The sequence below is a fragment of the Idiotropiscis lumnitzeri genome, chromosome 15, assembly GCF_059441095.1.
Source record: "Idiotropiscis lumnitzeri isolate Australia: NSW breed Sydney's pygmy pipehorse chromosome 15, RoL_Ilum_1.0, whole genome shotgun sequence".
NCBI lineage: Eukaryota > Metazoa > Chordata > Actinopteri > Syngnathiformes > Syngnathidae > Idiotropiscis > Idiotropiscis lumnitzeri.
This window is the reverse complement of record NC_142405.1, coordinates 6371562-6396619: the sequence shown is the minus strand read 5'-3', so window position 1 is coordinate 6396619 and position 25058 is coordinate 6371562. Positions and strand designations below refer to the sequence as shown.

Below are 25058 nucleotides of genomic sequence, written 5' to 3'. Positions count from 1 at the left end.
TAATCCCAGAGACAGTTTAACGTCTGTTTTGGATCTGCTCATACTCTCTGACATTTATGGAGGATTTCAGTAAATTTGTCAGTTTGTTTCTTTATAAAGATTTTTCTTTCATGTGGGGAAATATTGTTTTCGGTTTTTTTTTCCGGAAGTGTGTTGTTGAAGACGTGCTGCTTGCAACCATTAAGTCTGGAGATATTTTTCAGACGGTAAAAGGATGTTTTAATGATTGTACAACCGCATGTGCAACCATATTGTTGTAATTCAGTTGCATAAAGCGTTGAGACTTCCCCTTTTTTCTCTTGATTGATACACACATTACACGTCACATTAATGGTGGGAAATTATTTGAAATTTATCATGGTCCCATCTTTTTTTTTTTATATATGAAAAATAACCTGGAATTTGATATGTAAACGTTTTATAGACAACACATTCAAACTCACATTCACACCTATATGAGCTATTTTGAGTATTCAATATACCTCAAGTTGCCATTTTGCCACTTACCACAAACGCTTTCTTGACTAAAGAAATCAGAAGGGAGCCGGGAATGCACTGGCGATGGCATTCCCCCCTTTTTAAAACAAATTTTTTTGACAGGACTGGAGTCATATGTTCTGATCTGATTTCTTTGCTCTTTTCAGAACCCACTCTTCAGAATTGTGAATGAGCTGCAGCTGATTGATGTTCTTTTGAGGGAGTCCAAAACCGAAAACCTGCGGCTTGCAACCCTTACGTTTGGAGATATTGTTCAGCCGTTAAAAGGCTGCTTTATTGATTGTACAACCATTTGTGCAACCATTATTGCTGTAAGTCAGTTGCATACGGAAGTTCTACATCCCCTTTTTTCAGTTAATTTGTCTGAGTTATATTTCAAATTAACGGTGGAAAAAGTTTTGACATGATTTTTCATGGTAAATGTTTAAGGTCTTGTTTAAAAAATTAAAAAATAAAATACCAAGTCCGACATCTTGTAGTGCGGATAGACTCAGCCCTGACTTTCCAGACTGAAGGGTTGCATGCTCCAAGCAGACCAAGATAAATGCATGCATGCTTTTATCTCCAGTAGACTTGATTATTATAAAAGTTTTCTTACTTGACATCCCCAAAAGAGCATCAAACAGCTGCAGCTCCTTCAGAACACTGACCAAAGAGGTCAGAACATCAGTCTGGAGATATTTTTCAACCCGTCTGTTTTCGTGATTGTACAACCATTTGTGCAACCATATTCCTGTATCTCAGTTGCGTACATAATTTCTACTTCCCCCTTCCTTTTTTTTCCAGTTGCTTTGTACAGGTAAATTATTTGCTTTACAATTCATACACAGAAAAAAATAATCAACTTAAAAAATAACATAAAAAGCTATATTGTTGTTTGGTGTCAGTGTTTCAGACAAATTCCAATTAAAAATCGTAATGTTTGATATCATGTAGTAGTCGGCCATTTACAATTCCAAGCATATTAGATTCTCATGTAATATTTCCCTAAAGATGTTGAGAACTTTTTATATGCTCCTGTTTAATGTATGTAGTTATTATTATCGAAATGTCTTCACTTGAACTCATAAAGTGGTGAAAAAAAGAAGGCAATACCAAATGACGAAATCAAGAGGAAAAAATGAGAGCCATGAGAGCTAGCGGGGGGGGGAGGGCCACAAGACTTTAAATTGCTTAATAGGAGTCACAGCATTTCCATTAGAGACAACTCAAGTTTTTCCCCATTGACAGGTTGTCTTTCTTTCCGACTGACCTGACCTGAGAGAATTTTCAACATTGAGGTGAGCAGATCTTCATGTTATTTTTTTTCATTTGTGCGATAATTGTCACATAAAGAGAGCACCTAATTTCAATAAATGTGAACTTGTTTTTTTTTTTTTTCATACAAAAGCTAAAATGATAGTCCTCACACGGTGTGAGTGCCTCTTAACATGTTTTTATGAGTAGGATATTTTCTAGAATGCAATATGATACACTGAAATTCTCTAAGATAAAGAACAATAATAATATCTTACCTTGGATGTTCGTTTTTTTACAAAAATGATAAAATCTATAATTGTTATATATCTATATTTTAATAGATATAGTTTTATATATTTTATTTTTCAATTATATATATATATATATATATATATATATATATATATTAGGGTGATTTTTAGAAAACTGTAAATTGTAAAAGAAAGTCTTTCAGATGAATGCTAACATTTTGGAATGTGGTCATAGAACCATCAAACATTTTGTGGTAAAGCAGTAGGATGCTGAATTATTTATTAACCTTACTAAAAATGAGGTGTTGAAAGTGAGTGTTCCATAATAGTCTTCATCCGAGACTATAGACAGAAAAAAATGTTTACACCTGTGGACAATTTATAGAATTTACTTCCCCGAACATACTCAGTACATGTTTTTGGACTGTGGGAGTTGATCACAGCTGCTTCTGCTGATCTCGTTATTAAGCTATTGGAGTCACAAGATAAGAATCCTTGCTGTCCCGCATGTTCCAAGAAATCCCTATAGGATGCTTTGTGTGAATTATTCTTACTCACTTGGCCTTATCAGAAAAAAATTCCAATTAATAAACAGAGTAAAGTACTCTATTACAGTGGTTCGCAACTTTTTTTTTTCAATGACGCACATTATTGTGAATTTTTTTTTTTCAGCCATTTACACCCGAACCAGCGTAAAGCATTTTTGAATGAAAACTTAAATAAAATGAAAAAGACTGAAAATAGACTGCAGTTTTGGATTTATTAAACTTTGGAACTCCATTCGTAGGGATATCCCTTGAAACCTTTGAAATTAAAAAAATTGATATTTAGAAAAAAAACCCAGAAAGATTTAACTTGATGACAAATGTGTTCTAAAAAAATCATTCAATCAAATCAACTTAATTTTAAATAAAAGGAGAAACAGCAAAAACTAAATCATAACATATTTATTAATAATTAAAAATTTGACTAAAAACATTACAAACTGTCAACACTGACTATTGCATTGTCGCACTGAACTGAATGTTTTTGCATTTTAGTGAGACACTCTGGCTTGTGCTTAACTGAGCATCATTTTGTTTTTCCACTTAATGTACAGCGTTGCAAATAAAAAAGGTCCACTTCTCTCTCCAACTTCCAAAATTTCAACAGGATGGCTCTTCTCAATTACCCTATTCCAGAGATGGACGTGACCTTGCAGGAAGTTTCCCGCGTCCTACAGCTCATTTTAAGTCCTGACCGTTATGCTGACTTCAAAAACATCCGAGACAAGCAGTGGCCAGTTCTTGAAGAGGCCCACCAAAAATTTGTCTCCAGCGTTACGGGCAAAGAGAATTGGGTGATGGAGAAGTTCAAGAAAGGGCTGTTATCCTGTGCGGACCCCCTGTCGAGCGCCACGGCCCTTCCAGTTGTTATTCTACCATCCAAAATGAAAGGATGCAACCAGTTAACGAGAGCAGCTGCTCTGCTTTGGGCGGCAGCAAAGTTGTATAGCGAGCTAAACATGATGGAGGGTGACGTGCCCATGGAACAAACCCAGCAATCGGAAGTTTTTGCTGCCACCCGAATTCCTGGCAAGAGTCAAGATGAAATCAAGGTACGGAAAACCCGCAATCTGTCAAAAACGTATATCGTGAATCACTAAGTCATCCTCTATTTTTTCCCCTCCCTAGATCTACCCGGAGAGCATTCATGCCATTATCACTTGTGCTGGAGGAGTATTTCCACTTGACATACTACAGCGATCCAGCGCTAGCGGGCCGTTATCTGCTCGAACCTTCACTGATATCTACAACCAGCTGGCGAAGGTGGTGGACCAGCCCAAGACTGGAAATCAGAACGACCCCTTGGTCATTTGTAGACTATCTGCTTTGGAGCGCAAGTCCTGGGCTGCCATCAGAGAAGAGATCCTAGAGAACGGAGGAGTTGCTGCAGCATCACTGAAGCGAATGGAGAGCGCTGTGCTTACGTTAAGTCTGGAGGACTGCAATGCACCCTCTGAATTGGCCGACATCCTCAACGCAGTGAGGCTGGGAGGAGGAGATGGTGCCTGTCTGAGATATTATGACAAGGTACGACTACAGCCTCACTAATTGCGCTGGTTGAAAGAAAAAATGAAAAATTCAACATCCACAGATCTCAAAGTTGATTTGATTAGTTGGGGTGACTTGCTAATTTTTGGTGTACATAAAATGACACTGTTTCTTTTCGGCAGGTGATGAATCTGGTGGTGTTCAAGAACTGCACAGCCGGTATAGTTTTTGAGCACTGTGCCGTGGACGGGATGGTGGTCGGCCTTATAACTGAGCATGTATACCAATTATCAGAGTTAGCCGATTTAAGCCTAGTCCACTCTGATGCTGATAAAGTGAACGGGTCTGCCACTTTGGATCACGTGGCTCCTTCGCAACCAACATCCTTAACATTTACTTTCCATGGCACACAAAGCCTCAAGACATCCCCTGATTTAAAATCCCCAAATCCGGTTCTCACTTTCGATGTGCCTTCTTATCCTGATGTCTTTTCAACTCTGAGAAGCCAACGAGGTCTCTATGACGCTTGGATAAACTTCTCGCTACAACTTTCCCTGATGCAGACTCTGGGGGAATCTGCCGCCACTCTCATGCTTGTCACGCCAACCCATATGCGGCACTACAAACACGGCCGTTGTGATCCCACCTACTCCATCAGCATGAAGTCTCGTAAATTAGTCGATGTTTTGGCATCAAGCGTTCGGAGAGGCAACACAATCCAATGCACAAATGGTCTTTTAAAATTGTTCCATGCTGCATATTTGGAACACAAGACTCTCATAAAAAACACCAAAACTGGACGCGGTGTAGGTCCCCATTTAGCTGTCCTTCGCCGAGCTTTAGCGAATGACAATCCTTTGAAAAAGTTTCTGGACCTCTTTGGGTCTCCGTCTGTGTACCTCACCGGTGCCGACCTGAAGGAGGGATTAGAGTGTGGAGTTGGAAACGTTTACGCGCAAGATCAGCTTGCCGTAACCTACATTGGGAAAAGGGACATGGTTCGAGTCGTGCTTAATGGGAAAGGTAGCTTTGCTTCGGTACTGGACAAACTTCAGGAAAAGCTGAAGGAAAACTTGATGTTTGTGATGACTTTAGCGCTCAAATATGCCATTGTATGTCAAATGGGAGCTCTGGAGTGTCTCCTCAAACAAAACCAAACAAACATGAACGGTGAGATGAATCACGTGCCAACGAGTGCTAGCAACAATAAAACAAAAGTTGAGGATACAAGTTCGGACTATACTCTGATAATCCATGGCGGTGCTGGCGAGGGAGTGATGCTGAACACACAAGTGATGAACGTCATTGAGTTTGCTCTGCAGATAGCTTTAAATCTTGGATCGCAAGTGCTTCAACGGGGAGGGAAAAGTCTGGATGCCGTTCAAAGGTCGGTAGAAGCTCTGGAAGATTGCTTTCTCTTCAACGCGGGTAAAGGCTCAGTATTCAACAGAGACGGCAAACATGAATTGGAGGCCACCATCGTCGATGGCAATCGAATGAAGTCTGGAGCTGTTGCCTGTCTGCAACGTGTGAAGAACCCAATAAAAGCAGCTCGCTGCGTCATGGAAAAAAGCTCACATTCTCTTATTGTGGGAGATGGCGCTGAGGAATTTCTGCAAGTAATGGAAGAGGAGTCAAAACCTGTCAAGCCTGATTATTTCCACACTGATATCCGTCATAGAGAGTTAGCTGCGAAGCTCGCTGGTGTAAATGCGCCCAAAAACAATCATCCTCAAACGGTTGGAGCTGTGGCGTTGGATTGTCAGCATGGCTTGGCTGCTGCATCATCGACAGGTGGGTTAGTGGGGAAGCTGAAAGGGCGAGTTGGTGATACGGCAGTCGTTGGAGCAGGAATATATGCTGATGACACGTTAGCGATTAGCTGCTCTGGAGATGGAGATGTGTTTTTAAGACACACCGTTGCACAGAAAATCGCCAGCCTCTACCGCCACAAAGGCTATAGTCTCCGACAGGCATGTCGAGAGGTGATGACAGAAAACCTGAAAGACGCATGCGCGGGAGTCATCGCAGTCGACTCGAAGGGGGATTCTGCAATCGAAACAAATGCTGGGGTCATGTTTGTGGCCTCAATGATTGGTGGCATATCAAGAGTCGAGGTGCTTCGACCCCTAAAGAACGTCTCTCATGTGATCTGGGAAACGGATGAGCTGGTTGCGTATCTGAATCCCTACCCTTGGACCCCTGGGTCGACTATTTTGACCAGAAAAACTCTTAGCGGGGCCCCGAGCATCTTCCATTTGGCTGAACCTGATTTTGTGTCTCTGCTTCAACAAGCAAAATCTGTAGCAAGGATTCTATGTGACAAACTTGGAACGCAACGTTGTGCTTTGGTTTTCTGTCCCAACCCCAATCAAGCAGCACAAATCAGACTACTTCCACTTCACGGTTTAGGGTCAAAGTGGCAGCCCCATCTTGCCAGCCAAGAGGAAGTTTACTCCCACAACCCTGGATACTGTAGCTCTAAAAATGGCCCACGTTGGGATGACGAAGCACTGGACAAGGTTCAAACCCAGATTAGGAATGGATTACCAACAACAAATGCACCCCCGAGCTTTGAATTATTGGGGGCTCGTTCTGATAATAGCCTGTTCAGTAGGATTGTACGCGGAGAGGAGCAACAGTGGAGAATCTGGGAAGATGATCAACATGTTGCCTTTCTAACACCCTATCCAAACACCCCCGGAGTAACCGTCGTGGTGCCACGTAAACCACTGCCCAGTGACATCTTCAAACTTGAGGAAACCGACTACAAAGCTTTGATCTTGGCATCTTATAAAGTCGCCCAACTGCTGGAAGACGGTATGGGAACTCAATGTGTCGCACTGATCTTTGAGGGCCTTCAAATTGATTATGCCCATACCAAGCTGATCCCAATGCTACCCTCCCCAGAAGGTCTTCAAACTACCAAAGCACAAGAAGAATTCTTCCTAAAATACCCTGGCTATGTTTCCTCACTTGATGGTCCAGCTGCTGGCCCGGATGACCTCAAAACGCTCCACTCCAAAATCACTCAGTGCCGGCCTTCACGATCATGGGAAGAACCGCAGTCCCACTCCATTGTCGCTCTCACGAGCCAGTGGTACCGCAACCTGTTCCAGATACAGAACACGCTTTTCCACAGCACAGTGGGATACTTTAACAATTCCTGTCAGTATTCCTATGCCCTGACACCTCTCACGACAGACACCATCTCCTCCCCAATGGGTCTAGGGTCGGATTCCGAGCCGGTTTCCGTTCACCTCTTGGGTCAAGACATCCACCTGGCAGACTCCATGCAATTTGTGCTTGAGTATTTCCTCCGTTTCCAGGACAACTTGCAGGGGACCTACTACATATCTCCCAGCTTTAGAGGAGAGGATCCTGATGCCACACACCTGAACCAATTCTACCATGTGGAGTGTGAACTGTTGGGTGACATGGACTGTGCTATTTCGATCGCAGAGGGATATTTGTCTCATCTCACCAAGTCCATGCTGAAGAGACACTCCGATATAATCCTCAACACGGCTGGCACCCTCGCACATATCACGTCCCTGCTGAGTAAATTAGATGGAAAAACCCGACTACCACGAGTCTCTCTAGACCAGGCCATTCCAATGATGCCTTCTGCTGATTGCTTGGAGTGGGTCCAAGAAGGTCAGCCACAGTTTGGCAGGAAGCTTACACGCAAAGGAGAGCGGCTGTTGATAGAAAAATATGGCGGCGTTGTTTGGCTGACTGAGATGGACCATCTATCGGTTCCTTTCTACCAAGCCTATGTGGAGGGCAGCGGGCGGGCCAAAGCCAAGGCTGCAGACCTTCTGCTGGGCCTGGGAGAGACTTTGGGTCTTGGTGAACGTCATTCCACCTCGTCCATGGTACAGGAGGCCCTCAGACACCATACAGTTCCACAGCAGTCCTATAAGTGGTACATCGACATGCGTGAGGTGAAGCCGCTTCTTACCAGTGGGTGGGGGATGGGGACAGAGCGATACATGTGTTGGCTGCTTCAGCATGATGATGTAAGAGATATCCAGATTATTCCCAGACTCAAAGGAAAAAAGTATATGCCGTGATCATCAGTAGGCTACTCTGGCCATACATACCTGTACCCGATGCAAATTATTGAAATTTCTAGCTGATTTGTGATATTTATTTCCAAATGTTTCATACTGTTTCAATGGCAACTAGAACCTCTTAACGGATTCTCATCTTCAGCATGAATTTTTAAGGACTGCGCCAGTGAAAGTTGTCTCTTCGAGTAGTACAAACTATGTTTCAAAGTTGACAAAGCATTTAAACGCAGCATTGTACAAATGATATACATCATGATATACTCATGTTTGCTTTTTATGTGCCTCATATTTTAATTTAAGTAAAGTGTCATTGGCAACTGTATGCTCCCTTCCCCACCTAAAAAAAATCCTCCAACTGATTACTAACAAGGAAAAAAGAAATACCCTACCTTTCCTCGGGAGCCACCGATCATAGTAGCATCATGTTTGAAATATTTGTTGACGCAACTTTAAAGACAAACATTTTCAATGTTGCTTTCATAAAGAAAATAAATAAATATAAATGCGTGTTTCTTGTAAGTGGGTCATGTTTATGAATTGTATACTGTTATGCCAGTGTATGCACCACACACACCCACGCCATTTCCATCTTTTAAAACGCCAATCATCACAATTTATTTATTTTTTTTAGGAATAAATTCTGTCTTATTATTGTTGAACACTTAGGCCTACTATTCTACTGTATTTAAAGGTATAATTTGTAAAATGCAGTTGCTATCTACTGGAAAATTAATAAAATGCACAAACCTAAATTCGAAGGTGACTCTTCGAAAGCCTACCACCAATTTCTTCAGCAGAGGTGCAAGCAAAATGTCATCACAAACGACTTCTAGTATTCCCTCAAGTGATGAAGTAAGTGCATTACGTTGGTACGCATTCTGTAGTCATTGATCCAGCAAATTTGTACTTGGGTGATTTGTCTCCTTTGGGTATCAGTAGCAGATGTTTTTGTATGTTTTTTAATGCTTTGTTTTGGTTTAGTTTTTATTTGTTTTCGTATTAAATTTCTTTTTAATATATGGGGTATTTAAAGTGCAAGATTTAAAAAAAAAAAAGTTTACTTTATTTCGTTAACAAACTATTTTTCTTTCTTCTTCTATTTTTCTTCCTTTCTTCGTTAAATAATAACCTTGCTCGCAACACGAAGCAAAAAGAAAAAGGACAAAGCAACGGCTCGTACCTCGAAAAACTGCAGTTAATCAATGTATACACCCACGGGTGAATGTTTTCGATTACAAATATACTTGGAATTTGTGATCCTATATTTACGCCTTAACTTCATTATACTACAATACAATATTTATTTATGTAGTTATGAGTACTTTTCTATCTGACGAAATAACTCACCCGGAAGTAGAATGTCAGTCGACTATTTGTTTCCGGTTGTGACTTTACTGTCTTGACCCCCCCTGTACTGCTGAGTTCTTTTCTGAAAATCCTCATTCTAATTTTAACACGTAAGTGCCTCGTGTTGGTATGACGTGTGTTATATTAGATAGTCTGTCATTCGCCGTGTCTCGTGCGTGTTTTACGTGTAGGTCAGCGCTCGGCTAACGTCAGTGGGTGTGATATGCTAACAGGCAAGTCAGAAGAGTGACTTTCCCTGCTGTCAGCCATTTTCTCTTGTCAAATTAACCTTTGCAGCTTGCGTTTATATGGCCACTGTAGCTATCGTTTCACGACAGATATTGGAACTCGAGGCATTCACGTTGATGCGAGTTGTGCGTGCTTGCTAACGTTAGCTTCTGCTTCTGGGTGCAGGAAACATGGCTTGAGATTTGCAACGCGAGTCAGTCACCTTATTTTCTTGGTAATTTGGCTGTTCAATATGATTGCATATAGAAATCTATTGCTTTGGATATAATTAGCAAAACATGTGTAGCGTTGTAGTACTATAGGCATTCTAAGAAAATTTGCGTCCTTAACATTTATATTACTGTGTAAAAGTCTAAGGCCACAATTACAGTTCCTGTTTTAGAAAAGGCAGGGAGTGCCAATATGATTCTGCAGGTTTGACGATTCCATTGGTACCATATTAACTTGCATGGCAAAAAAAATATCACAATGCCCCCATATCCAGATCATCACCAAATACAGAGAAATATAATTGAATGTTGGAAGGTAATTGGTTGTTCCTTCATGCACCATTGCTCAATATAGTTGACAACCGACTCATGTGTGGATGGATAGTGACAGCTGTGAAAAAGGGTCAAAACAAACCTAATGGTGACACAAGCCTTTCTTTCAAAGGACTGTGTATGTCATATTTATCGTTTTGTACCAATTTCCTAGGCCTATGTACAGTATTGTGTGCTGGTAATTAATAGTGCACCTGCTGGTGCTTCTCGCTTTCATTAATTGAAAATTTCCTGGAGGAAAATTTGACATGACTGTCAGTTTATAACTCTATTAAGCCCCTTTTTCCATTTGCCCAGGTGCCAGGGTGTCCCCCCTTTCAAGTGTGGTCCCTCATGGGCGGCTGGTCTAGCAGTGCTGTGCTGGAGCTGTACCGGGCGCTGCTCCGTGCAGGGCGTCACCTTCAGTATACTGACCGCAACTACTATCGGCGTGCTGTGGCTCGTGAGTTTCGGCGCTGCCAGACCCTGACGGCACCCGAAGAAAAGGAGGAGGCTCTGAAGAGGGGCCAGTTCTTCCTTAGTAGCCGATTGGGTGGGCTTATGTAGGGACATTTGGGGTGGGGGGAAGTGGTCATCCGGAAGTATCTCTCCCAGGTGGGTTTTCTAATATTGCCTGTACCTATAAGATTAAACTCATTTTTTGGGGGTTTTAGAGCGAATTTACAACCAAAGTATCAGAATGTTCAAACAGAACCAATACTGAGTGTTAGCAAATGCATATTTTTTTTATTTTAGCTCCAGGATGGCCGGGGTGAATGGAGACCGTAAAGGGAAGAAAGATGACAATGGCATTGGCACAGCCATCGACTTCATGCTTTCCAACGCTAAGCTTGTGTTGGGGGTCGGTGGAGCAGCCATGCTCGGCATCGCAACGCTTGCTGTCAAAAGAGTATGCAAGATGTCATATTTCTTTATTTTCCCCTCTCCCACATTGGTCCAAAGTGGGGAAAAAAAAAAATCTCATTGCGTTGTCTTTGTCGCTCAGATGTACGACCGTGCCATCAGTGCTCCGACCAGCCCCACTAAGATGGAGCAGAAAGGAAAACAAAGCTGGGAAGAGCCAGCCTGGGTGGGTTCGTCACCTCGGGTTCTGAACCATGACATGAAGGCCACCATTAGCAGGTCACTTCAGTCCCTGCCCGCTGCCTCAAATTCCTTTGAATCAGGTGTGTACAACAAACTTGTTCACTTTGTCTGAAATATCTCCAAACAGTTGCCTTTTTTTTTTTCCAACCATTATGTTGCTTCTATTTCTGTATTTGGTAACAGATATCCAATTTGGAGGATTCATGCCTTTTGTTCACCGTGGGTCTTTATGCTACAGTCAGACACATAGAGGAGTTGGATTAGAATTTGTCTGATCAGATCCAATTAGTTTCACGTTACATAGTAGCATACAGCTGCCCTTGCGATTTGTAGTACAGTCCCGTTCAAATAACATCTCACCCTCCACCCCACCTCAAATCTTTTGATCTTCTAATCCACCTGGCCTCTCTACTGCCCCCCAGACTATCTGCGGAGGGCTGTGGGTCGAGCCGCAGTGAAAGGGAGCGGCCCGACGCAGTCCGACCTGCTGCGTGCTCGGATGCGTCTCTCCTTGCAAGAGCGTCTGTGGGATTTCTACCAGAACAACGTGGACATTCCCGCCGAGGAGCAAGCTGTGGCCCGGAGGGCAGCGTTGGACATCTGTGCCGAGCTCCGAGTGTTCCTCCATGCCAAACTTCCTGACATGCCGCTGCGAGAGATGTATTTGAGCGGCAGCCTCTACGATGACTTACAGGTAAGACGAGTAACCTTGTTTTTAATTTGTCCGGCCCGCTCTGTGATTCAAACGCAACTCATCCGTCGCCAAGGTGGTGACGGCAGACCACGCCCAGCTGATGGTACCGCTAATTTTGGAGAAGAACCTGTGGTCGTCCATTCCGGGAGAGGACACGATCATGAACGTTCCAGGGTTCTGGCTGGTCCGCAGAGAGAATTTAGAATATTTCCCACGCAACAGCAGCTACTGGGACCGTTGCATGGTGGGAGGTTACCTCTCCCCTAAATCAGTCCTTGAAGTGTTTGACAAGCTGGTGGGGACTATCAACTGGCCTGCGATTGGCAGCGTCCTGGACTATGTGATTCGTCCTGTGGTCCCCTCAGAGACACTGACCTTGGAGGTGCAGTACGAGACGGACAGAAAGCTTTCGGTGGAATTTTTGCCGTTACTTGTGATGGAGGACGGGACTTCTCTTATCGCCAAACCGCACCGGCTTGCCGCGGAGCGCCACGAAAACCTGTGGAGGGAGAGCTTCCGAGTGGCCGAAACCGCTCGGCTCAGGGCCTTAGATCAAGAAGATGGAGGCTACCGATGCGCCTGCCTCAAAGTGGCTAAGGCTGTGTGCAAGCTCAATCCTGCCCTCAACCGGCTTAATGCAAGCCAGCTCACCAACGCCATCTTGCTGCTAAGTGAAAAGCAAACCAACTGGACCCACGAGGCGCTGGCCGACAACTTCCTACAGCTGCTCAAGGAACTCGTGGGTTACCTGGAGGCGGGGCGACTGCCGTGCACGCTCGGCCCAAAAGTAAACTTATTCTGTGAACTGACTGAGCAGGAAGTGGATGAGCTGGGCTACACGCTCTACTGTGCGCTTTCAGAACCCGAATCACTTCTGGTGACTGGCGAGGCGCGGCTTCCGCATCCCTCCTAAAAAAAATCTAAACTTGTGTGCTACCCTCTCAGTAAGTAGTTCTTCAGGCGATGTTGATCTGCCGGCATCATTTTCCCCCGAGAAATACAACACCTGACATCGACATCTGAGAAAATTGCCCAGTGAAATTCACTTTAAGATCGATGGACTTGCTTTAATCCAAACATACTTTTAAATCTCAGATGCTCATGTGAAGCCTAAATACGATGGCGTCGCACTCTGTTGCCGTCGTATTAATGAGGCTGGTGTATGTTTCATGCATCGTCTTGAAAAGGTTGAACTTTCATCGTAATATATAATATATTACTCTGCATCAGATCATAGCGCTTTTAAACTGATTGGACAGTTTTAGGTTCACAGACAAGTCTCATGCATTTTATGATGGCCACGGTTATTACGGAGATTACCGATATGTGTGTCAAAACATAGAATGTAATGTTTATTGTCTGTATGTCAACACGAAAGCGAATAAAATGGTGATAAATTGAATTGCCAAAAGACTCAAGGTTCCTCAGTGAGAAAAAAAGCCCCTTTTGATTTCGTCCGATTTAAACGTGTTCGCAAGAATACTTTATCATGGTGGCCTGTTTGAAGACGAATGCATAACATGTTGCCCAATTCATGAAGGCAGTATGGATCTGAAAATGACAGCGCTTGGGGAAAAAAAACCCCATTGATGTGCTGCGGTCTCATTAAATCGTAATAAAACACAGCAGCACGTCGTTTTCCGTCACCCAACTCATGAGCAGAAACTATTCCCTTGTGACTGCCTGCGTGCGCGCACAGAGCTGCTCTTTGTTTCGCTCTTATGAAGAGGACCTTTCTTCTCCACTTCCACAGCAGCTGATTGGTACAAGATCTTTTTACAAGCCACCTTTTGGGACTGGAGGATTCGGCATATGAGGACTCTCACAATTTAGCCGGGACTTTTAAAGAAGTGTTGGTGTCGGCAGTTTTTTTTTTTCCTTTATTAATCAAATCTCTGACACATTGTGTCATTCGGAAGCACATGTTCAAAGTTAAACCCTAATCAACTTAAAGAGTTCAAGGTCATCCCGGGTCACATACAGGGTCTGAAAAACAACCAGACAACTAAGTGAGGTGGTTTACGTATTTGGCTCCAAAATCTGATACTGATTTTTGCTGTCACGTGTAGCCTTAGGGCAGGGGTGGGCAAACTACGGCCTGGGGGCCACATGCGGCCCATTAGATGTTTTAATCCGGCCCGCCGAACTTGGAAAAAAATGAAATGAATAAACCTTGTTCATGTTTTATTTTCTAAATACGGTGGTGTGTCAAAGGCATATTTTGTTGTAATGCTTTTGCTCACTTTCATTTCAAATTAAATGTAATTTTTTTTTCTCCGATGAGGTGAGGTTACCCAAACACTCCATCCGTCTGCTCCTGGTCCGGCCGGCCCCTCTGTCAAATTTTAGAACCCATTTGTGGCCCGCCAATCAAAAAGTTTGCCCACTCCTGCCTTAGGGTAAAAGAACCGATTATGTAGAGCACTTTTATGAAGGCATTCAGTTTAAAATATATAAAATTATGGAGCAGTAGATGCATATTTTTGTATTGTACATTTGTAACCAAAAAACTCAAGTACCTGTATGTATCATGAAGTGCTTTATGTTGGATTCACTGACAATCTTAATAGGTCTTTCCGTGCATGTTAAGTCTTCCTTTGTAAACCGAGTTAATGCGTAAACAAAAAAAACTGAGGGAAAGTCACTGTGCCATGTTTTGTTGATTTTTCAAATCAAAACCCAAAGTAGTTTTCTACCTCTTCTTTGTGAGGTTCACATGAGCCACGTGCTGCTGTCTTTGCTTGCTGTGCTTTATCCCCAGCTTTATTTTATTTTTAGTACAGCTCTGTATCTGAGGAGTGCATCACTTTGGACGTATAAATAAACGCGACAAATGGATTTTTAAAATGTATTCGTTGTCTTGAAGTCATTTTTAAGAATCTGGAGAGTCCATTCAAAATATGACCAACAAAAGAAAAAAAAAAACAGTGAACTTACTATTTATGAATTATGACAACTTAATTCAACAGATTTACATATTTGTAACATACAGTTGTTGACTTCTTATTAATTCAGTTACACTTGTTAACGTCAACATTGTAACCAGAAGCAACTTGTGAATTTGTGTCGACAGTCACAAATCTAAACAGTACAGAAACCGGGTGTGATTAATATCATCAAAAAAAAATATTTAAAAAAAAAAAAAATTCTTGAGTGTTACTACTTGGCTGGAGCAAAGCCCACACGATCAGCGCTCCTGTCAAACACAGTGTAGTACTTCCTGATGAAAACATCTCCCAGAATCCAAAGTGGCCCAGCAGGGGGCGGAATATCCATGGCCATGAATCCAGAGAGGCAGATGGAAGTCCCCATCTGAGACTCCTGCATCATATTAACAGTGTATGAAGGGTGGCAGGAAAAAAAAAAAAAAAATACTATTTTGACTACCATTGACGGCTAAAGACGTCAAAGATTCTTTTTTTTTTTTTTTTTTTTTTACTCGGTTTGTAGTGAATGACTCAAAACAACTGGACACAAATCATACCTTCATAACATAATCCTCTCCAGTCAGGTTAAACATCTTCCCTCCAATGTTAAAGGAGATGAGAGGGAGCGTGTCGATCTTCTTACAGTCAATTAAGTACTAAGGAAGAAAAAAAGGGGTTGTCATATGTCAGAATAAAATTGAGGATAAAACACAACTTGGAAGAACTGCACCTCTCCCATCAGCAGGGGCAGCGCCCCGATGGCTTTCTGCAACGCTCTGATTTCCTCCGCAGGACCAACCATCAAGGATGTCCCCGTGTCGACGATCGCCTGGCAGCCCGCTTTGCACAAAGTCAGCCGCTTGCCCACATCAACTCTGAGGCAGAGGGAGCAAACGAGACAAAACATAAAATACAAATCTGTCCTTGTAATATGAAATACCCGTGAGGTTTGTTCTCACTCATTCATCTTAATCTGCCAGTAGGCCTTGCGTGTGACGTTGACGTAGTGCAGGTCTCCAGTGTAGTACTGCGGATCAGACCCACCCAGCATCAACTCCCCTCCCACTGCTGCCGCGGGGTCCCTGACAAGCAAACATCGGCGTTACCAACATCAACAACTTTCATTTATCTTCATCGACAGCGCTTCTACCTGCTTATGTAAAAAGAGAAAACGTTTTGTGGCAGCAGCTTGGCCGCTATGGCGCTATCAAACACCGGGGTGACGTTGGCGACCGATATGGAGGGGTAGGCCATTCCCAGGACCCCATCAAAGCGGGCTACGGCAAATGTGATGCCAGGCTGCTTCACTGCTTCACCAAACTGCTGCCCAGGCACCGACAAACCTGCTATCTGGAAGGCAGAGAAAACGGACAAAAAAGGCCGTTGTCTGATATAATGACGAGAACGTGACCGACGCGATTGCGGAATGTAGTCCAACAATGGAGTTGGGTGACGTTTTTAGAACTCACAGTGACTGTGTCTCCGCTGATAAACCCGGACAAGCTGCCTCTGCCATATCTGATGGAAAAATCGGTCCCATTCTGAATGTATGTACTCGACTTCTTTGAGTTGTAGCGTTGATGAAGCCCTGGTGAGAGGCAGTGGGTCAAAATCTTGCAGGAAACATTTTCAGGGAAATTGTAAAAAATATGTAGTTGTTTATCCACTTAAATGTAATAAAACCGGAAATTAGCCTTTGCTTTTTTCTCTCGGTTGACTGAGCGAGAGAGCGGCAGAGTGCAACCATGGACACCGCCAATCTCAGGCTACATAAAGACAAACATGTGTCGAAAATTTGTCACTTGAGAATCGTGTGAGAAAAATCTAAAAAATGTCTTCTGTCTCTTGAAAGTTTTTGTGACCATTAGTTCAAGGTCATTGTTGTATAATGCGGCACACAAAACTAGTTTGACTGTAATTACACAGCATAGCTCAAATAGCACAATTTGAATATGAGTCATGATGGGGAAAAAAAAGGGCCTATTTGAAAAATAATATGTGGTGATTAAATATTTGTTTCATTAATTTGACCATTGGAGCAATGGTGTTTTACGTATGGAAATGTAAAGAGACAAATCTGATCCATGGTATTGAATTTGAATTGGGTGCTCTCACAGCAGGCGATATCGAAGAAGGAGCAGTGAATGGAGGGCACCCAGAGGTTGGAGGAGCCAGTGTCGAAGAGCACGGTGAAGTCCTGAGGTGGGGAGCCGATACTGATCGAGCCAAAGTATTGAGCCTCAAAAAAACAAAAAAAAACAACACAACATGAAAACAATGTTAATCTTGATGACATGCAACTTTCAACAACAGATGTTAGAAACGTTAGCGGGTGTGATCTTGAAGATACAAAGGTCGTTAGTTGCAATGAATATTACGTTTTAAGCTCCTTCACATTGAACATCTTGATCATGACGTCATTACTGTAAATATTATATTTTTCGACTTGAGTATTTATTTTTTCTGACAGCCTTATTTTTACTACATGTATCTGAAAATAATTTCAGTTGTTTTTATTAATTATTTTTTTGTCACTTCATAATATCAACAAAGCAATGGAAACATATTTTTATGGCACACGTCTACGCGATTTGCCCAACCTTAACTTTCCAAGTTCTCAGTATGAGCACTTTTACTTGAGTAAAATAACCGAGCCAACGGGATTGTTTCTTCAATTAGAGAGGCAATTCGTTCAACACCGGTGCGGCCATCTCACATATGTTGCTTTGTATCCAACATTTTTCACATTTGCTTTTTAACTTAATGTCCTCACCTTATCCCAATTGTTATATGATACCGTTCTTAACGTTTTTTTTCTAGGTACAAATGAGGTGGGGCAGTATCGCATTATCGCCCGAGTGTCAGGCTTCAAGTGAAACTGGTGTGGCAACATTTTCCACTTGCAAACGCTCAAGTTGTTGAAATCCCACGTTGGAGGTGATATATGTGGAGTAGGCTCGTGGCACTCACATCCATGAAGTTAGTCAGCCTCTCCACGGGTAAGTCTGAGGAGGGAGCGCTGTCCGGAGATGGAGATCCGCTCAACTTCGCCAAAGCCCGAATTTGACCCAGAGACATCCCATTATCACTAATGATGCGACGAGCGCTTCTGGTTTTATAAAGGGGTACCCTGAAAACAACAACAACAAACAACTGTAGACAAACTTCTCTTTGCCTTCCTGGTTCATTTGGTAAAACGAAACAAAAATCGCTTTGATATGAAATACGTGATGATGACAAATACAATGAAACGTTTACTCTCTAATTGTTATAAAACATTATTGTACATATAATATCCGCAGAGCAAAAACACTATTAGCATTGTAATGAAATACCTTATAATTGCGATGCAGTGAGACACAAGCAACGCCCCGACTAAGTAGAAAATCCCCAGGCGTATCATTTCTGTCCAGGAAGAAAAAAAATACAATTTTCGTGTTTTCCGCAAGTTTAAATTCCTTAAAACGAACCAAGTGACGCATGTATTGAAAGAGGAGACTTCGGTATTATCCGCGTTTACTCGGCTATCTTCGACGCGAGGCCCTCATTGGAGGAAACCAATATGACCCTTGTTTCTATTGGTCGAGTCAGATGTCAATCATTCAGTATTACAAGGATACACTGACGGGTCACGAGTGATAGCGTGACTGCAGTGATAAGGCACGCATGAAACTGCATTTGAACAGTTGACTCAAGGTTTAATATTATGGAGACATACAACATAAAATATGATAAACTGAACCTCAAGGGACACTGGATGCGGCTGAACAATTGGTCTTATAAGAACAGTGGGCTTTTAAAAGACTAGTGATTTAAGGTCTAATTTGGGTCGAATCTACACGCCCCCTTTATATATATATATATATATATATATATAAATATATATATATATATATATATATAGTACAAATAAATATAGTTTCTACAATATGTGTATCTGTAATGTGCTGTATTTCGAAATTTGGAAAACAAATCTTTACTTTTCACTTTAAGATTTCTAGTTTGCCTTTGCAATTTATTTCTTTTGAGAATAGTGCTCTGATCGGTGCAAAATACCTCACCTCTTTTAAGACCAACAATGTGACATGTAACACAAGATTAATCTACTTTAAGGCCTATCTCCACTTGTCCAAACAAAGATACAGAATTTGCATTTAGACTTCTGCATATAATTTCTCAGTCTACACCCCCACCTTCACAATCCATCATTTGGATTGGTTTCCCATTGATCAAAGCATCGAGCAACCGAAATCAAATTCCATCGATAAAGAAGTAATTATATTAAACACAATAAATAAGTGATGCGGGGCGGAACCCAACAATTACTGCGGTCGTTATATAACACTGAAAATATGACAAAACAGGCACATTAACGCTTCCTGTCCAGCAAGTTCAAGTTCAAGATACAAAACAAAAAACAAAAATAAAACCTTTGCTCAACTCAACTCTTAAAATAATTCAGCTGAAGCAAAGTGCTGTACGTGAATAAAAATTGAACGCATTTTTTAAAACAAAAACAAATTTAAAAACAAAACCAAGTTACTAAAACAAGATGTGTGTTAGTGCGCATGTGGTTGAGCGAGTAAATGATATTTTTACATGTATCCGCCCACCCGTGGCGCCGACATATGAAGCATGCAGACTTCATGACTCACAGTATTTGAGTGACAAACACAGAGTAAATGTGATTACCACTAATGCAGAATCCATAATCAAGGATATATCGTGACTACATCATGGACTGAAAAAGGTACGTCCAGCATCAACTTGCAATTTTATTACATTTGGGGGGCATAGATTCATTAAGAAGCCTATTTAGAATGCTTCAAGCTCTTTTTTTGGGGGGGTGAAAGCCTGATTACATGTCAACAGAAATAACAGGGAAAAAACAAATTCCTGCAAAAGAATTTTTTTTTAATGCTTTAAAAAAATACAGTCAACCATTTTTTTACATAAACTCAACTCATATTTATTTATACAGACTTTCACACCATATGTATAATTGTATTGTTAATAATCCTCTTTGTCATCTGATTCCCCTCAAGAGTGATAATATATTATTCGACCATTACTGGTTTTGCGGCACTGTAAAAAAAAAAAAAAAAAAAATTGTCTGATCCAGCAACCAAGTTTTGCTGTGATTTATAAGCTTAGGAGACAGCAGGCGTCAATTTTCCATGACAGAACACTTGCAGGGTTACGGGTGTACTAACAAGCTCGATGCATGGCTGTGTGCCAATGGAAGCCTTAAATAATACATAGGGGGGGCTGAGAAAAAAAATAAAATATATAAAATGTTGGAGACACTATGCAGATTTCTGACGACGCTGCAGCACCCCCTCGCCTGTGTGCACCGAGCCCTGTGCAAAGATTTTTGCAAAACAGCAAGAACCCCAAAAATTCAACAAAGAGTTCATCTTACACTGTGTAATGCCAATAAAGATTGTAATTCTAATTCAAAATTGGTCATAAGGAGCAAAACGATACATCCGTAGTATCTTCAAATGGGCGAATATTTTCTGAGCCAGATAAATGAATAAAAGATATGTGCTCAGTTGATGTCAAAAAAGGGGAAGTGCAGTACTTGGGTGTGACATCTGGAGGTTACATGTTTGTCGCGCTGCAAAAAAAAAAAAAAAAAGAAGAAAGAAAGAAATTCCTTGTTTCGTAATTCTATTGAATTCCTTCAAATCATTTCCGTCATGAAACAGGTGGTGTCAAATGAAGACTTGAAGAGTCAGATCAGATCACGGCTCGTCTCACGTGTCACTTTACAGTGTGGTAAGATACTTTACAAATATATGGGGGAATATGTTAAACGTCCAAATTAAAATTCATCGTAATGCTCATAGTGTCACGTTTAAATTTGACATTTATTGCATTTTAATATGTTATGTCTTTTGTTTCATTTCTTAACTTTTACAGCCCAAGAGTCTGCATGGTGTAACCTTTCCAAGTAAAAAACGAAAAATGAGGGCTGCCATCATTCCACATGCTGCAGCTCCAGTGGTACTGAACTCATACTATAAAATCAATACAAGAAATCACAGTAGAATTATTGCTGTTTTTTTTGTGAACAGGTTAGCTTTGAGAAATAATGAGAATTTTTTATTTCTTTTGACGCTGCTGTGCAATTGCACGGATTGTCTCGTTCATTTTGTTTATCTTTGCCTTCTCCAAAGAACAACTACGCTGACCGCAAGACGTTTCGTCCTGTTCGTCCACCTCCAGAGCCGCCAACGGGCATTTATGTGGATGCCATTAATCCCACAATGGTAGTCAACGACGCTAAGGCAGGTGTGGGCAAACCACGGCCCGGGGGCCACATGCGGCCCATTGAATGTTTTAATCCGGCCCGCCGAACTTGAAAAAAATTAAATGAATAAATCTTGTTCATGTTTTATTTTCTAAATACTGTGGTTTTTCAAAGACATATATATTGTTGTAATGCTTTTGTTCACTTTCATTTCAAATTGTATTTATTTTCTCTGTTGAGGTGAGGTTACCAAAACACTCCATCCAGCTGCTCCTGGTCCAGCCCCTCGGTCAAATTTTAGAACCCATTGTGGCCCGCCAATCAAAAAGTTTGCCCACCCCTGCTCTAAGGGCACCGAGGATGCATTTTTGCTTGAATTTGTCATCAACACGTTAACACACTTTGAAATTTTCTCCAGCCTCCAGGTATCTATGAAAGATCACCCCCCGGTCGTCCTCCTCCACCTCGACCCCCTCTGCCCTACGTCAATATCAGACAAACTTCAGATCGGCAGATATCCGAGAGCTGGCAATCGTCCCCACCCAGCCAGGATAACGTGAGTGCAAACGTCACAGCTATTGTTGAATGCTCTATCGTGAGATAGCTGTCGCTTCATTGTAGTATTTCAGCCGGCTGAAACCGTTCAACCTGAAGATCGGGCTCAGTTTTCTCAAAAAAGGTCAACGTCATTTCGCAGCCATCAAGTTTTAAAAAAATTAACCTAAACATCTGGATTGTCTCATTTTGAGCACTACATGACATATTCAAATCATTGCGGTTAGAAATGTTGCGTGCCAAGTGTTTCATGAGTAAAGTGGGTGATAAAAGAGTCGAGAGATTTATGTGATCAAATTGGCACAAAATATGTAGTTCAAATCCAAACCGCAAGTTTTCCCTGTCAAAGTAATTCCCCTGTCGTCAAACAAGCCTTCTCAGCCGTTTCTTGACGTCGTTCACGGTCCACTTGATGACTCCACACTCCAATATCAGATTGGTTAGATTTCACAAAAAATTGACCAATCTAGTTGGTCGGTATGTGACCGACTAATCTAAATGAACAAACTAGAATAGTCGTGATTTCAACCAATCTATATTGATGATACAAATTGGTCTTTTTAACTCATTCACAACGAGCCAAGTTAAAAAAAATGGATATTTGACGTCTTCAGCCGTCAATGGAATTAAATGAGTTCATCAATATATTGGTGAATTTGTCAAAAAAAACAAAACATAATAAGATAAGTCACTCCGTGATTTTGATATAGTACACATAATTAATTTTCTTTCATCTTCAACAGATCATACCCGCACCATCTCTAATGTCGCCAGATGAGCCAAAATACATGGAAATAAAGGAGGCTCTATACCTGGAAATTCTGCCAGGAGACGACGTCACAGTGAGAAACACACACGCACGCGCACACACAAACACACACGCATGTCATTTTCGATGATCTATATTAAACCGTTTCAGGCACAGGAGACATTGAAACCTCAAATAGGAACGTACAGGCAAAGAGACTTCAACTTTAATTCTTCTCATTACTCCAATGCGCATAAACAGGTGAGTTTACTTCAAAGATTAACAAATATTGTCGCAATGGTAAAACACAATGCACTTGAAATTTAATTCAGCTTCAAACCTTGTCCATGAATGTGTGAACACGGCAAATGTTTTGAATTCACGTTAATGCTCTTGTCCGCAAACAAAAAAAAAAAAATAGATCAATTGTCAATTTTTGTGATACATAAATCAACTGGATCATTTGTTTTCTTTGGAGATGAGGTAATAATGCCTTAATTATTTTAAAATGAGAAAAACACTGATATCTTCTGCACTCAATAACGCTCGGTAAAAGCAGCACATGTGAGAGAAAATGTTTTTGACTTTCACAGGACATCCAGGAGCTGGTTGAATGGATGCGAACAGTTTCAAGTAGGCCTTTGTGTGCAGTCTGATTTTTATGTATAAATGCAGTAAAGCCCAAACTTTCACATGACATTTTCAGATAAAACATATCTACATAAATGAATAATTTGGGGATTATTGTATTGGTAATAAATTAAAAAAATGGTTACAATATTCTTATAATAATCACTTGAACCCACTCGTATTGTTTTTTTTTTTTGTAACAAAAGATATGGTCAAATGATACTGGATTTAATCTAATCTTAGACTGTGCTGTATTTTTTACAGAGACTGCGCACATGACTCCATCTTTGCATGGCCTCAGTAAAGAGGAGGAAATAAGGTAACCACCGGAATTTATCTGATCAACAGGCAAACATTACTCAACAGCTGCGAGCAAACTTTTGTGCTCAAGGACCACATTTTACTGCAGTTTAAATGTCAGTACCTAAAGCTAAATAAAACATGAAATACATTTTAATTAATGGATATTTATTATTATTATTATTATTATTATTATTATTATTATTACTAATAATTATAATATTTCTTCATTATCATCATCATTATTATTATTATTATTATTATTATTAATAATAATAATTGTTATTATTATTGTTATTATTATTATCATTATTATTATTATTATTAGTAGTAGTAGTAGTAGTAGTAGTATTATTATTATTATTAATCCATGGATATGGGTATGGGTCCACACAATTGAGACACTTTTGGGAAAGTTAGCTGTTTATTACGCTTTACTTTTTTTTTTTTAATTTGCAGGGTCTTCAATCAGAGAGCTATGAATACGAAGCAGGCTCTTCGTCTCTTCCACATTCTCATGACACGGCGCAGTCAACGTCTGCAAAGCTATATATTGGACTTTAATTCCATCTCTGAGCTTCTGGACAAAGAGAAGAAGATGGTCAAAAATATGGGCATTGCTGGAGGCACCACAGGTGCAGTGGGAGGAGTGGCCACAGTGGTTGGGATTGCCTTGGCACCGGTAACCATGGGTGCCTCGCTGGCCATTGCAGCTGTTGGTGTTGGTATGGTGGGAGTAGCCGGAGGAATGGGTGCCCGTGCATCGAAGCCCAACAAGAAGATTGGAGACATAACCATGATTGAGAAACTTGTCTGTGATTACATGTTAGATATTGCTGATATAGAACAGTGTCTGAATTTTATCCTCTGTGAGGTAAAGGAGGTGCAAAGGCACAATCTTGTGAGGTTACAGCAAGCTGGAGCTCTGCCGGATGCATTGGAAGTTGCTCATAAATTGCAGTCTGTAATAAATAATATCAACAATGGGAGAAATGCTGTGTACACACGTGGAATGTCATCGGACAGGCTGCTAATTGCCTTTGCTGCTGAAATGGATCAGTATTTTAAAGAAAAGGGAGGACAAAAAAGACTAAAGAAGTCAGCGAAGAGCAGACTCTCAGGCAGAGTTCAACTACTTGCTCGAAATCTTCAAGAGGAGCTCGACTATCTGAAATTTGTGTGGAAATTGATGTAGAATAAGGAAAACAAACAAACAAAACCACTGAAATCACTTTTGAAGGCTGCAATTTGTAAAAATCATAGTCATTTATTTTTTTGTGTAAGCAGCGGTGGAAATGTGTCATTAATATTAAAAACTGTAATCAATTCTAAAAATGTTGTCATTTGTCATCATTTCAATAATAATACAAACACACGCGTACACTTAAACTCACACGCACGTACACACACGTTTTTAGTCTTGGCAGCAAATCTACAGGCGCATGACTATCTGAATCGTATCCAGAAAAAAAATACAATCAATTTTATTTATTTGGTCATTTGTCAAGCTAACATTAAGAAAATCTGAAAAAAAATGTTCAGTGTTTTGTATTTTTTATAGCTAATATTAAAAGACGTATTTGTCTTTTATTTTAACTGCATTGGGTATTGCATGTTGCAGTATTCA

General features: G+C 41.0%; 5 protein-coding genes across 8 annotated transcripts; 4 read left to right on the top strand and 1 right to left on the bottom strand.

Annotated features, from left to right (window-relative positions):
- Window positions 1–1707: 1707 nt before the first annotated feature.
- On the top strand, window positions 1708–8605 carry LOC148322525 (uncharacterized). Of its 2 annotated transcripts, none has more exons than XM_088317738.1 (4): window positions 1708–1778; window positions 3141–3585; window positions 3662–4060; window positions 4204–8605. In XM_088317738.1, exons 2-4 carry the CDS (start codon window positions 3142–3144, stop codon window positions 8095–8097), a joined length of 4737 nt encoding a protein of 1578 aa, XP_088173864.1. In that variant the 5' UTR covers window positions 1708–1778; window position 3141; the 3' UTR covers window positions 8098–8605. The 2 variants fall into 2 exon arrangements, with proteins under 2 accessions (XP_088173864.1, XP_088173865.1); XM_088317739.1 differs by having other exon boundaries at window positions 1713–1778; window positions 3088–3585.
- An 829-nt stretch (window positions 8606–9434) lies between these two features.
- LOC148322524 (mitochondrial ribosome and complex I assembly factor AltMIEF1-like) lies at window positions 9435–10781 on the top strand. 3 transcript variants are annotated; one of them, XM_088316283.1, is made up of 2 exons: window positions 9435–9554; window positions 10533–10781. In XM_088316283.1, exon 2 carries the CDS (start codon window positions 10569–10571, stop codon window positions 10779–10781), a length of 213 nt encoding a protein of 70 aa, XP_088172409.1. In that variant the 5' UTR covers window positions 9435–9554; window positions 10533–10568. The 3 variants fall into 3 exon arrangements, with proteins under 3 accessions (XP_088172409.1, XP_088172410.1, XP_088172411.1); XM_088316284.1 differs by lacking the exon at window positions 9435–9554 and adding an exon at window positions 9559–9677; XM_088316285.1 differs by lacking the exon at window positions 9435–9554 and adding an exon at window positions 9755–9907.
- Window positions 10782–10977: 196 nt separating this feature from the next.
- Window positions 10978–13417, top strand: mief1 (mitochondrial elongation factor 1). Its single transcript, XM_088316281.1, has 4 exons — window positions 10978–11124; window positions 11221–11401; window positions 11744–12015; window positions 12089–13417. Exons 1-4 carry the CDS (start codon window positions 10978–10980, stop codon window positions 12926–12928), a joined length of 1440 nt encoding a protein of 479 aa, XP_088172407.1. The 3' UTR covers window positions 12929–13417.
- A 1432-nt stretch (window positions 13418–14849) lies between these two features.
- napsa (napsin A aspartic peptidase) lies at window positions 14850–18473 on the bottom strand. The gene is made up of 9 exons (XM_088316282.1): window positions 18278–18473; window positions 17913–18072; window positions 17058–17181; window positions 16412–16530; window positions 16093–16292; window positions 15902–16024; window positions 15673–15817; window positions 15500–15598; window positions 14850–15336 (listed from the first exon to the last, which is right to left on the bottom strand). Exons 1-9 carry the CDS (start codon window positions 18343–18345, stop codon window positions 15175–15177), a joined length of 1200 nt encoding a protein of 399 aa, XP_088172408.1. The 5' UTR covers window positions 18346–18473; the 3' UTR covers window positions 14850–15174.
- Window positions 18474–19552: 1079 nt separating this feature from the next.
- On the top strand, window positions 19553–24766 carry LOC148322521 (uncharacterized). The gene is made up of 10 exons (XM_088317863.1): window positions 19553–19692; window positions 20654–20723; window positions 20868–20951; window positions 21125–21217; window positions 21617–21754; window positions 22497–22595; window positions 22673–22762; window positions 23095–23134; window positions 23396–23450; window positions 23891–24766. Exons 3-10 carry the CDS (start codon window positions 20913–20915, stop codon window positions 24624–24626), a joined length of 1290 nt encoding a protein of 429 aa, XP_088173989.1. The 5' UTR covers window positions 19553–19692; window positions 20654–20723; window positions 20868–20912; the 3' UTR covers window positions 24627–24766.
- Window positions 24767–25058: the final 292 nt, after the last annotated feature.